This window comes from Emys orbicularis, chromosome 19 (genome assembly GCF_028017835.1).
Source record: "Emys orbicularis isolate rEmyOrb1 chromosome 19, rEmyOrb1.hap1, whole genome shotgun sequence".
Taxonomy (NCBI): domain Eukaryota; kingdom Metazoa; phylum Chordata; order Testudines; family Emydidae; genus Emys; species Emys orbicularis.
Window position 1 is genome coordinate 9,252,845 of NC_088701.1, and position 12,693 is coordinate 9,265,537.

Here is a 12,693-nt window from a genome sequence, read left to right on the forward strand (position 1 = left end):
TAGAATATCAGGGTTGGAAGGGACCTCAGGAGGTCATCTAGTCCAACCCCCTGCTCAAAGCAGGACCTAATGCCCAACTAAATCATCCCAGCCAAGGCTTTGTCAAGCCTGACCTTAAAATCCTCTAAGGAAGGAGATTCCACCACCTCCTTAGGTAACCCGTTCCAGAGCTGCTTCACCCTCCTAGTGAAAAAGTTTTTCCTAAGATCCAACCTAAGCCTCCCCCACTGTAACTTGAGACCATTACTCCTTGTTCTGTCATCTGGTACCACTGAGAACAGTCTAGATCCATCTCTTTGGAACCCCCTTTCAGGTAGTTGAAAGCAGCTATCAAATCCCTCCTCATTCTTCTCTTCTGGAGACTAAATAATCCCAGCTCTCTCAGCCTCTCCTCATAAAGCATGTGCTCCAGCCCCCTAATCATTTTTGTTGCCCTCCGCTGGATTCTTTCCAGTTTTTCCACATCCTCCTTGTTGTGTGGGGCCCAAAACGACATAGTACTCCAGATGAGGCCTCACTAATGCCGAATAGAGGGGAATGATCACGTCCCTCGATCTGGTGGCAATGCTCCTACTTATACAGCCCAAAATGCCGTTAGCCTTCTTGGCAACAAGGGCACACTGTTGACTCATATACAGCTTCTCATCCACCGTAACCCCTAGGTCCTTTTCTGCAGAACTGCTGCCTAGCCACTCTGTCCCTAATCTGTAGCAGTGCATGGGATTCTTCTTTACTAAGTGCAGGACTCTGCACTTGTCCTTGTTGAACCTCATCAGATTTCTTTTGGCCCAATCCTCTAATTTGACTGGGTCCTTCAGTATCCTATCCCTACCCTCCAGCGTATCTACCACTCCTCCCAATTTAGTGTCATCTGCAAACTTGCTGAGGGTGCAATCCACGCCATCCTCCAGATCATTAATGAAGATATTGAACAAAACCGGCCCCAGGACCGACCCTTGGGGCACTCTGCTTGATACCAGCTGCCAACTAGACATGGAGCCATTGATCACTACCCGTTGAGTCCGACAATCTAGCCAGCTTTCTATCCACCTAATAGTCCATTCATCCAGCCCATACTTCTTTAACTTGCTGGCAAGAATACTGTTGGAGACCGTGTCAAAAGATTTGCTAAAGTCAAGGAATAACATGTTCACTGTTTTCCCCTAATCCACAGAGCCAGTTATCTCTTCATAGAAGGCAATTAGGTTTGTCAGGCATGACTTGCCCTTGGTGAATCCAGGCTGACTGTTCCTGATCACTTTCCTCTCCTTGAAGTGCTTCAAAATTGATTCCTTGAGGACCTGCTCCATGATTTTTCCAGGGACTGAGGTAAGGCTGACTGGCCTGTAGTTCCCCGGATCCTCCTCCTTCCCTTTTTTTAAAGATGGGCACTACATTAGCCTTTTTCCAGTCATCCGGGACCTCCCCCGATCGCCATGAGTTTTCAAAGATAATGGCCCATGGCTCTGCAATCACATCCGCCAGTAGGGACTGCTCCAGGTTTTGTGGTGGCTCTTCCACCTCCCCCAGGAAAAGCATGGAACAGCATGGAGCTGGTGCTTCTAACCGTTCCCCGGTACCTAGTAGGGAGGTGAGAAACCCTTTACCGTTGACTTTGGTTCCAGCCTCTGGACATCCATTGAGTCTGGTACTGATGAGGGAGATGCCAGTACCGACTGTTTCTGCGTCGGCAGCATACCAATTAGCTACAGACCTCCTTCTGCCTTTCAGTCCTGACCTCTCCTTTGGTCCAGGACTTTGCCAAGTCTCTGTCAACTGTAGCCCCTTCTATTGAACAAGCCACTGAATCCTTGGGTCTGTTGACACTGCGCCCCAATGTTCCCCTTCCACAAATTGTGGAAATAGGGCTGGTACTCTGATTGGTACGTGGGACCCCGGTACCAGGAACCTCCTCGGCACTGCTGCAGTCGGCACAGCAGATGTTTCCATGGTGGCTTTAACCACTCTTGACGGTGCCATCAGACACTCTGGTACCACTGTTCACTTTGGGACTGACACTGCTTCAAGCACTGGCATGCTTGGTACCAATGGTATTGCTTCCATTGGCAGCTCTGTTTCCTGCCTCATTCTGGACAATAGACGAGTCAAACATCTACTTGCTCCCTCTGGTTTGGCTCTGCCCTTATCTCCGGAATCCTGAGGCTCCTTTGAGTCAGGGTTGTCATCCTCCCACTCTCCATTGCCCGACCAGCATTGAGGGCCACTGATGGACTGTTACATGTAACCGGATTGGCGCACATCTCATGCTCAGGACGGAGGTCCCTGGCCCTGCACCTGTTGGCCACCAGTGCCTTATCCATGTCAGTGGAATCCGTGGGACACTCCTCGGTCGCAGAGGTCCTACTCTTCATCTTGCTCAAAGGCAAGATTGCTGGCCAGTCTGTGGTGGTGACCCTCGATCCACTGCAGGCCAAGGCACTGGCAGTCCTCCCTGTGGCGCGTCCAGAGTTGTTCCATCTGGGTCCGTCATCCCTGGAACAAGATCCGGCTTTGGCTCAGTTAAGGGCCTCATCTTCATCTCCAGATGATGCTGTGCTGCATGGCTCATCTTCCCCTTCGGTCCTTGATTTTAAGGTGTACCAAGTCCTTTTGCAGTATGTAGCTGCTTTTCTTGGTATCCAAGCAGAGTTTTTTTTTTTTTTTTTTTTTTTTTAAGAGAACCCCCCACAAATTGATGGACATTTTACAGCTCTGTGCCCCTGGGAGAGTCACCCTCTCTATCAGCAGTGTGCTCCTTGAACTGGCTAAGGCCCTCTGGAGCACTCTGGCTTTGACACCACCTATAGCTAAGCACATAGAAAAGCACTATTTCATTCCCATGCTGGGATTTGAGGGGTTTAACTCCCATCTGGCCCCAAATTCAATAGTTGTAACTGCGGTGAACAACAGAGCCCAGCAGGGCAGGTTTAAGTTCACCCCTAAAGATTAGGGATTCTAAACGATTGGACTTCATGGGCAGGAAGATTTACACCACCTTTTCCTTACAGATGTGAATTGCCAATCAGCAAGCCTTGCTGTCCAAGTACAGTTTTGTTAACTGGACAGCTATGTCACGAGGAATTTCTGGTATTTGTCACTGAGGGCTGCTTGGTGGCTAAGATGCCTTTTGTAATCCACACTCGATATCATGAACACCTCGGCCAGGGTGCGTGGCCTATGTGGTCACCATGAGATGGGGTTCCTGGCTTTCTTTGGCCTTCGACGGCTGAACACTGTTCTCAGACAAAACTGAGGAGACGCTGCGGTCCTTTAAGAATTCCAGGACTACCCTGCAGTCCTTCAGGCTGCAGAGGCGCCACTGTGGCATCCAGCGGCAGCAGTATTGTCTGCAGTGCACATTTGGCCAGCCTTTCCCTCCTCTGAGGCCTGGTCTACATTGGGGGGGATCGGTCTAAGTTACGCAACTTCAGTTACATGAATAACATAGCTGAAGTCAACGTACTTACATCTACTTACATTGTCTTCACTGCGGTAGGTCGACTGCTGATGCTCCCCCGTCGACTCCGCCTACGCTTCTCGCTCTGGTGGAGTACCGGAGTCGACGGGAGAGCGCTCGGCGGTCGATTTATCGCATCTTCACTAGACGCGATAAATCGACCCCCTCTGGATCGATCTCTCCAGAGGTAAGTGTAGACATGCCCTGAGGCACAGGATTACACCAGAAAGAGGGATAGATCCCACAGGAGGAAGCTGTTGGGCTTGGGGTTTGGCCAGTCCCCACACCTTTCCCTGGTGCCTTTCCAAGTGCCCATTTGACTCCTTGCTCCAGAGCACTGTCCTAGTCATTGCTCCTTCCTCCTCATCTCCCTCTTTTGGGGACAGGCTGGCCCTCTTTCACAGTGATTGGGGTTCAATCACTACTGACAGCGGGGTCCTAAGTACCGTCAGATTGGGTTATGCCTTCCAGTTCCTCTCTACACCACCTCCCAACCCTCCCTCCCTGTCCCTCTTCAGGGACCCCTCTCATGAGATACTGCTCCTCGAGGAGGTCTACTCTCTGCTGCCTTTGGGAGCAGTGGAGAAGGTTCCACTGGAACACGGGGCACAGCTTCTGCTTTGGATACCAGGAAGTACTGGGAGTAGGAGTAAGGCCTCAACAAATACATCAGGTACATGGGGTTCTGAATGGTCACTCTATAGACTGTCTTCCCTGCATGCTCTGGAGCTTCAGGACACCTACTTTCACATGGCAATTATTTACTCCTGGGGAATTCTGTGCATCTACGGACATGCAGAATTCATGTGTCCCGCAGAATTTTTTTTCAGCAGAAATTACATTTTTGCCCCAGAAGTGCTGCAGTTCTGCCTTTCGCCAACCAGAGTCCACTGTGGCGCCAGAAGAACCAGCAGCATGAACGCAGCTGGCTGTTCTGGTGCCACAGCGGCCTCTGGTGGGCAGAAGGCAGAATTGCAGCACTTTTGGGGCAGAACGTATTTTCTGTGTTGGGGGAATTCTGTGCGTGCCTAGTGCTGCAGAATTCCCCCAGGAGTAGAAGTTCATCACAGCACCGTGCCCATGGAGCCAGGTTAGAACAGAGTGGGGCACATGGGGCTGCTGGGGGGTAACAGACATGGGTTCAGAATGGCTAGTGGGGGGGGCAGACTGGGGTGCGGGCTCAGGAGCTAGTGGGGTGACAGCATTGAGATGGGATGGGGGAGGGGGACTGCAGGGACACATGGGGATGGGGAAGGAGGCTGTAGAGACCCCTGGGGATGCGAGGTGCGGGGACAGGGGCAGATGTGCCTGACTGAATGGGAGAGGCTTGGGGTCAGCCAGGATCTGCATGGGGAAGGTTCCCCAACTCCCTTACAATCCCACCCCTCAGCCCCTCCCCCCCAAAAAACCTTTTCCACTAGGGCTGTCAAGCGCACCTGAACCCCTCTTGCACCCCAACTCCCTGCCCTGAGCCCCCTGCCGCACCCCTCCTGCACCCCAGCCCCCTGCCCAGAGCCCCTTCCTGCACTGTGCCCCCGCTCCTGCACCCCAACCCCCTTCCCTGAGCCCCGTCATACACCCCACACCCCTCCTCTGCCCCAACCCCTTGCCCTGAGTCCCTTCCTGCACACTGCACCCCGTCCCATACCCCGCACTCCCTTCCACAACCCAACCCCAGCCCTACATTCTTGGCCCTGCATGCAATTTCCCCACCCAGATGTGGCCCTCGGGCCAAAAAGTTTGCCCACCCCTGCCCTAAATAAATGCCAAAAGTCCACACTAATACCCGTGCAACAAATAGAGTTCATTGGAGTCTTCCTCAACTCTCTCGAGGCGATGACCTCTCTACCACAACAGCGATTCCTCACATTGACCAACCTGATTGCTACAGTACAAATCAGCCCACAAGTCCCCGCCAGAACATGCCTACATGGCTTCCAGAACACCACGGCAGATCCATTAAGCAGGAATTTCTCCCAGGACCACAAGTGGAAACTCAACACGCATGCTCTGGGACATCTTCAAACATTGGGGATTCCTGACAATAGACCTGTTCGCAGCCACACAAAACACCAAATGCCCACAGTTCTGCTCTGGGGGGAGGCTCAGTCGCCACTCTCTGGGCGATGCCTTCCTCATGAAGTGGAACACTCCTCTCCTTTATGCGTTTCCCCCAACCTCCCTTTTGGCCTTGGTGATCCACAAGATCAGGCAGGACAACTCCAGGGTAATTCTAATAGCCCCCATGTGGCCTTGCCAAACTTGGTATCCTTACCGTCTCAAATTATCAGTATGCCCACCATGGATGCTTCCGCTTCTGCCTCGTCTCCTATCTCAGGATGCAGGTCACGTTCTTCATCCAGATCCCCAAAGACTCCATCTCAAAGCGTGGCTACTCCATGGCTCAAGCAACCTGAAATAATGTGTTCCAATGAAGTACAAAACACAGTCACAGAACAACCAGCCACACCAACTGCCTCCACCAATGGAAACAATTTGAGGCATGTGCCAACAAAAATGAATTCCGGCTGTGTCAGCCTCTTTACCCTGAATATTGGACTATTGGAATATTGAGAAGTCAGGCCTCTCCATGAGCTCAGTTAAGTGCAGCTCTCTGCTATCACAGCGTTCCACAGCAAAGTAGATGAATTCTCCATATTTGCTCACCCACTCACCAAAAGATTCCTCAGAGGCCTCAGCAATTTCTATCCTGAAGTGAGAGAACCTACCCCACCATGGGACTCAACCTATCCTCCAAGTCCTAACTGGCCCTCCATTTGAACCCATGGCGACATGCTCTTTGTTACATCTTTTTATGAAAGTAGTGTTCCTCATTGCCATTACATCTGCCAGATGGGTGGGAGAATTGGGTTCTCTTTTGGCAGATCTGCCAGACAGTCTTTTTCAAAGATAAAGTTTTTGAGATCAAATCCTAAGTTTTTGCCCAAGATTGCCTCATCTTTTCACCTCAACCAGCCTATCTACCTTCTGACATTCTATCCTAAACCCCGCCAGGATAGACAACAATCCACACTATGTACCCTGGGTGTACACAGGGCAATTGCTTTCTACTTAGACAGAACAAAAGCATTCTGTAAGTCTCGGAAACGGTTTGTCTCAATCACTGAACGATCCAAAGGGAACGCCATATCTACACAGAGTCTCTCCAAATGGATTTCAGATTGCATAAAACTGTTACTCCCAATGTGGTCAACAACCCCCTACGGCAGTAGTGGGCCACAAACGGCCCATCAGGGTAATCCGCTGGCGGGCCACGAGATGGTTTGTTTACACTGACCATCCACAGGCACGGCCACCTGCAGCTCCCAATCGCCGCGGTTCACTGTTCCCGGCCAATGGGAGCTCCGGGAAGTGGCACAGGCCACAAGGACATGCTGACTGCTGCTTCCCGCAGCCACTGGGAGCTGCGGGCGGCTGTGCCTGTGGACGGGCAATGTAAACAAACTGTCGCACGGCCTGACAGCAGATAGCCCTGACGGGCCAAAGGTTGCCCACCACTGCCCTATGGGGATTCACACGCATTCCACCAGAGCCTTATCGACCTCTGTAGCGTTTCTTAACAGTGTCCCTGTTGCGGAAATCTGTAAGACCACAACCTAGGTGTCAGCCCATACATTTACTCAACATTACACTTTAGAACAACAGGCAACCTCCAATGCCCTGTTTGGACTCACTGTGCTTTCGTCTGCTACGACTTCAACTCCGAAGCCTTCCGAAGGGTACTGCTCTGAAATCACCCAGGGACATCACTTGAAGAGAAAGTTACTCCCTTGTGCAGTAACGTTGCAATAACTACTTCAGAGTTATTGCTAGGCTCTGCAGTAGAGAAGGAACTGAGGGGGAGTTTATCGCACAGCGCTAATTAACCACCTGAAGCAGCGCAAGACGGGGACTGTGCATGTGTGATCCTGCCAGGCACTGCTACCATAAATCTCTGATTATGAGTGCAGGGGTGCCCGAACACCTAGAGTGGTGCATCCATAGGGGGACACATCTCAAAGAACCTACATTACTGCACAAGATGAGTAACTTTCTCTTTTTTAGTGCAGAATTTGTAAATTTTTGGCACAGAATTCCCCCAGGAGTGCAATTATACCAAGTCACAGAAAATTCCTTCAGTTCATCATGGCAGAATGCCAGTTTCAGTACACGGTGCTTCATTTGGCCTCTCTTCTGCCCCCAGGGTTTTTACTAAATGCACAATTGTTCTGGCATATCTCAGGAAGAATGTAATTCACATCTTCCTGTATCTTAACAAGTAGTTACTATGGGGCAGATCCAGAGAGGAAGTTCTTGCTCATATCAGTACCACACTGCGGTTGCCTGACTGTCTGGGTCTCACCCTAAACACCAGAAAGTCAACCTTGGCTCCCACTCAGAATATTGAGTTACTTGGGGCCCTGTTATATTCCACGACATCAGGAGCATTTCTGCTGACTGACCGTTTTCAGATAATTCGCCATCTTTGCTTCAGTCTGAAATCTCAGCCTTCCATGACAGTTAGACCATGCCTGAGATTTGAGCCACGTGTCTGCTTGCACACAGGTGGTCCAGTTTGCAAAGTTATACCTCCATCCCCTTTAAATGTGGCTCAGGACAGTCTTGCATCCTACTCTTTATTCTCTAAACAGACTGGTTCATCTGCCTCCACTAGTCGTAGACTCTTTGTAGTGGTGGATGTGTCCACAGAATGTTTGCCAAGGCGTTCTCTTTGTCCATCCCTCGCCAACCAAGTCCGGTTGTTACCAAAGCCTCCCTGATGGATTGGAGGGTGCACCTGGGGTCATTGAAAGTACAGAGACTGTGATCGGCACAGGAAGCCTCACTCCATATCAACTTGCTGGAGCTTTGGGCCATCTAAAATGCATGTCACTCTTTTTGGCAACATATCAGAGACTCGGTGATTCGCATACTTACTGACAATATCACCGCGATGTGTTATGTAAACAAACAAGGGGGAGCATGCTCCAGATTGCTCTGCCTAGAGGCAATCAGGCTGTGGCAGTTCTGCATCGAGAAGAATGTTACTCCGATAGTCATTCACTTGCCTGGGGTTCAAAATAACTTTCAGACTATCTCAGCAAGTATTTTTCCCTAAGACACAAATGGTCCCTGAAAACAAGTGTCCTCTGGGTTATCTTCACAGCTTGGGGCATCCCAATGATCGACCTGTTCACTACAAGGGACAAGAGGAAATGTCGTCTGTTCTGCTCTCAACCGGGCCTCAGTCAAGCCTCCCTGTCCAAACTCACTGTGGTCCTGATCCTCCTCAGGTCATTCTCTAGCTCAAGGTGGCTCAGGCCAAGATCATTCTTGGTGCCACATTGTGGCCAAGACAAAGCTGCTTCTCTGACTTTCTTATGCTGACAATTCAGCCTCCCATGAGGCTTCCTCTCCATCACAACCTGCTAAATCAGAATCACGGACACATCTTGCATCACGTGCTCAGCTCTCTGCATCTCACGGCATGGCTTCTGCATGCCTGAATGAGGAGGAAGAGCAGTGTTCAGTGGCTATCGAACAAGTGCTGCTCAACAGTAGAAAGTCCTCTACCAGAATGGCCTACTCAGCAAAATGTAAACCTTTTTTGGTATGGTCATTAGCTCGTGGAATCCAATCGAAACTGACTTCTCCCCACGACATCTAGGAGTACCTGCTACACCTTTAGACGTGGGGGCTTGCACTTAGTCCAGTGGTTCTCAACCCGTGGGCCACTCCTGCCCCAATCAGCACACAGTTGCAGCCCATGTGACATCCTCAGGGCCATACAGGTTATATATATTGTGATAGACCCAGACCAGTTGGGAACAGCAGAGTAGCAGAAGGGAGATATACTGGCCACTGGATAAGTAGTTTTCTGTTCCCTGAGTGACCAGAGCAGGGGCTGCTCCAGGCTAATAGACCACCTGACTCCAATTAACCTGCTAAGAGGTCAGGTGAGGCAGTTAAGCACCTGACTCTAATTAAGGCTCCTCTGATGCTATAAAAGGGCTCACTCCAGTCAAGCCAGGGGGAGCCAGGGAGCCAGAGGAGAGGAAGTGTGTTTGAGGAACTGGGAGCAAGAGGTGTGCAAGAAGCTGAGAGTGAGTAGGCATACTGCTGGAGGACTGAGAAGTACAAGCGTTATCAGACATCAGGAGGAAGGTCCGGTGGTGAGGACAAAGAAGGTGTTGGGAGGAGGCCACGGGGAAGTAGCCCAGGGAGTTGTAGGTGTCGTGCAACTGTACCAGGAGGCACTCTAAACAGCTGCAGTCCACAGGGCCCTGGGCTGGAACCCGGAGTAGAGGGCGGGCCCTGGTTTCCCCCCATACCTCCCAACTCCTGATCAAACACAGGAGGAATTGACCTGGACTATAGCTTCTACCAGAGGGGAAGGTCTCTGGACTGTTTCCTGACCCACAGGGTGAATCTGTGAAGCGAGCAAATCCGCCAATAAGTGCAGGACCCACCAAGGTAGAGGAGGAACTTTGGGCTGGTCCACACTGGGGCGGGGGATCGATCTAGGAAACGCAACTTCAGCTACGAGAATAGCGTAGCTGAAGTCGACGTTTCCTAGATCGAACTAAGTTTACTTACTGCGGGTCCACGCGGCGCAGGCAAGCTCCCCCTTCGACAGCGCTTCCTCCTCTCGGTGAGCAGGAGTTCCGCAGTCGACGGGGGAGCGCTTCTGGGATCGATTTATCACGTCCAGATGGGACACGATAAATCAATCCCAGAAGATCGATCTCTACCCGCTGAATCGGGCGGGTAGTGTGGACCTAGCCTTTATCACAAAAAAAATATATATATATATATATTGTGTGGGTGCAGCCCACATAACACACACAGACCTGCATATGTGGCCCACAATGGTAAATAGGTTGAAGACCACTGGCTTAGTCCATTGAAAGCGCATCTGGCAGCAATACCGGCACTTCATCCCCCTGTTCAGGGAAAATCAGTCTTCTCCAGTGCCATGGTAATGAGATTCTTATGAGGGCTTCTTTGTCTATATCTTCCATTATGAGAGTCGGTTCCCTTGTCGGACCTAAACACAGTCCTGGCAACTCTGATGGGTCATCCATTGTAGCCCCTATTATCTTGTCCCTTTTTGCTCTTGTGTCAGAAAACCGCTTTCCTGTTAGCAATAAGATCAGCAAGGAGACTGTGAGAGTTGCAAGCTCCAATGGCAGAACCTCCTTGTATACAGTCCTCCAAAGACAAGGTAACTTTACAACCACACCCCACGTTTTTGTCTAAAGTGGTTTCTGTTTCATTGGAACCAGGTGATGTATTTACTGGAGTTTTTTACTAAACCGCATTCATCTCTGGAGGACCTGCATTTCCATATCTTAGATGTCAGGCAATATCTAGCCTTTTTATCTGGACAGAACTAAACTGGTTTGTGCCTCACTTCATTTGTTTGTGCCATATGCAGATTGCATGAAGGGTCAACTGGTCTCGTCACAGATCTCCAAATGGGTAACATCCTGCATTGACAGCACATGAAATAGCCTTGGCTACACTCCTCAGTGCGTGTAAGCTCATTGTACAAGGACGCAAGCATTGTCCAGAGTGTTCCTTAGTAATCTTTCCATATTGGACATTTCCAGGGCTGCTACGTGATCATTGATACATACATTCACGAACCATTACGCCATCACCACATCTTCCAGGGCAGAAGCAAGCTTTGGTAGAGCTGCCCTGCAATCCTTGTTTAGGTAGACTCTGAGCCCCACCTCCAGGGGGGTGGTACTCCTTGTAATTCACCTAAGTGGAAAATAGAATACACAGCTGCATCTACTTGAAGAAGAAGAAATGGTTACTTACTGTACTTGTGGTTTTTCAAGATGTGATGCAGGTGTGTATTCTACGACCCACTGTCTGTCCACTTTGCGTCAGTCTCTCATGTCTGGGCATTCAATGAGGGATGGTTGGGGTGGTGCTGCCTCATATAGCCATGAGGCATGAGCACTGCCCCTCTACGGGTACTGCTAGGCAAATTTCTCCATCTCCAGTGCTCTGAGCACACATACACACCTAAGTGGAATACGCATCTGCGTCACATCTCAAAGAAACATGGTTACAGTAAGTCATTGTTTTTTCTACAGCCCTGGGTTCCCTAGTTGGCACCACATGGTCCCAGGCTGTGCAAGTCTGGGGATAACTTGATGTGTTAGAGAAGGACGTATGGTCACGTGATTAAGAAACGGGGTTAGATGCCATGGGATCTTATTTATATTCCACGGGTATTCTGTGTGATATAATGGCACATCTTTTCCTCTGTTTGGCATGGGCGGTCTAATAAGCAGAACAACTTGTGCAGTTTTGCTGTGGGGAGTTGTGCTCTCTTTCTTCTGTTGTATGTGATGCCATGTATTCCTGCTCTTCTTCCCCAGCTTTGCACAACGCTCTGCCTCAGCAGCCATCGAGACCCAGTAATCGAGCCGCAGCACTACCCCCTAAGCCTTCGCGTCCTCCAGCAGCGTCACCAGCCATAAGCCAGCAGCCCATGCTCCCCCAGCCGCCTTTGCCTCAGCCTCCCCAGGTCCTCCTGGAGGATGAGGAGCCTCCCACGCCTCATCACAGCCTGCCTCTGAGCACCAGCCAGATGCAGCTCTACCTTCAACAGCTGCAGAAAGTGCAGCCGCAGACTCCTCTCCTCCCTTCAGTGAAGGTCCAGTCGCAGCCTCAGCCCCCCCTTCAGCCTCCTGCTCATCCCTCAGTGCAACAGCAGCAGCAGCAGAGGCCGATGCACATGCAGCCCATGCAGTTCCCTCCTCATATCCCTCCGCCTCAGCCAGCTCCACAGCAGCATCCACTCCCGCAGCCAGCTAAACCTCAGCAAGTCATCCAGCACCACCCGTCACCACGGCACCATAAGCCCGACCCCTACTCAACGGGTGAGTGCTGAAATTTCCCCTCGGAGTTCTTAACATCAGGGCAGCTAAAATTCGTAACAAATTAAGGGCGGTGGATGCCTGGTTGGAATATGATTGTTCCACAATCTTCTGAGCTTTGCGAATACTGGTGGTGAGTTGGCATCGGGCTTAGAGCACAGACAGGTCATCAATTAACGTACTTAGTCTCGGAGGAATTCCTTGATAACTTGATAGCCTATTGAGGACTCTAAGCTTTTCTCCTGGGAGCTTAAATCCCAATCCATGGGGGAACCAACTGTTGTAGGGCTCAAAGTTAGGAAACAGATTCTAATTGGCAGTGCTGTGCCCTGTTAA

At 50.6% G+C, this 12,693-nt stretch overlaps 1 protein-coding gene across 1 annotated transcript in view; it reads left to right on the plus strand.

The window, feature by feature from the left end:
• The window catches only part of LOC135891978 (bromodomain-containing protein 4-like), a gene marked incomplete at its 5' end in the record, with an annotated part of 84,241 nt that overhangs the window by 51,301 nt on the left and 20,247 nt on the right, over positions 1-12,693 (plus strand). Inside the window, one exon of the mRNA XM_065419659.1 lies at positions 11,857-12,360. Within this exon, the coding sequence (XP_065275731.1) occupies positions 11,857-12,360 (504 nt within the window). The remainder of the gene's footprint in view (positions 1-11,856; positions 12,361-12,693) is intronic.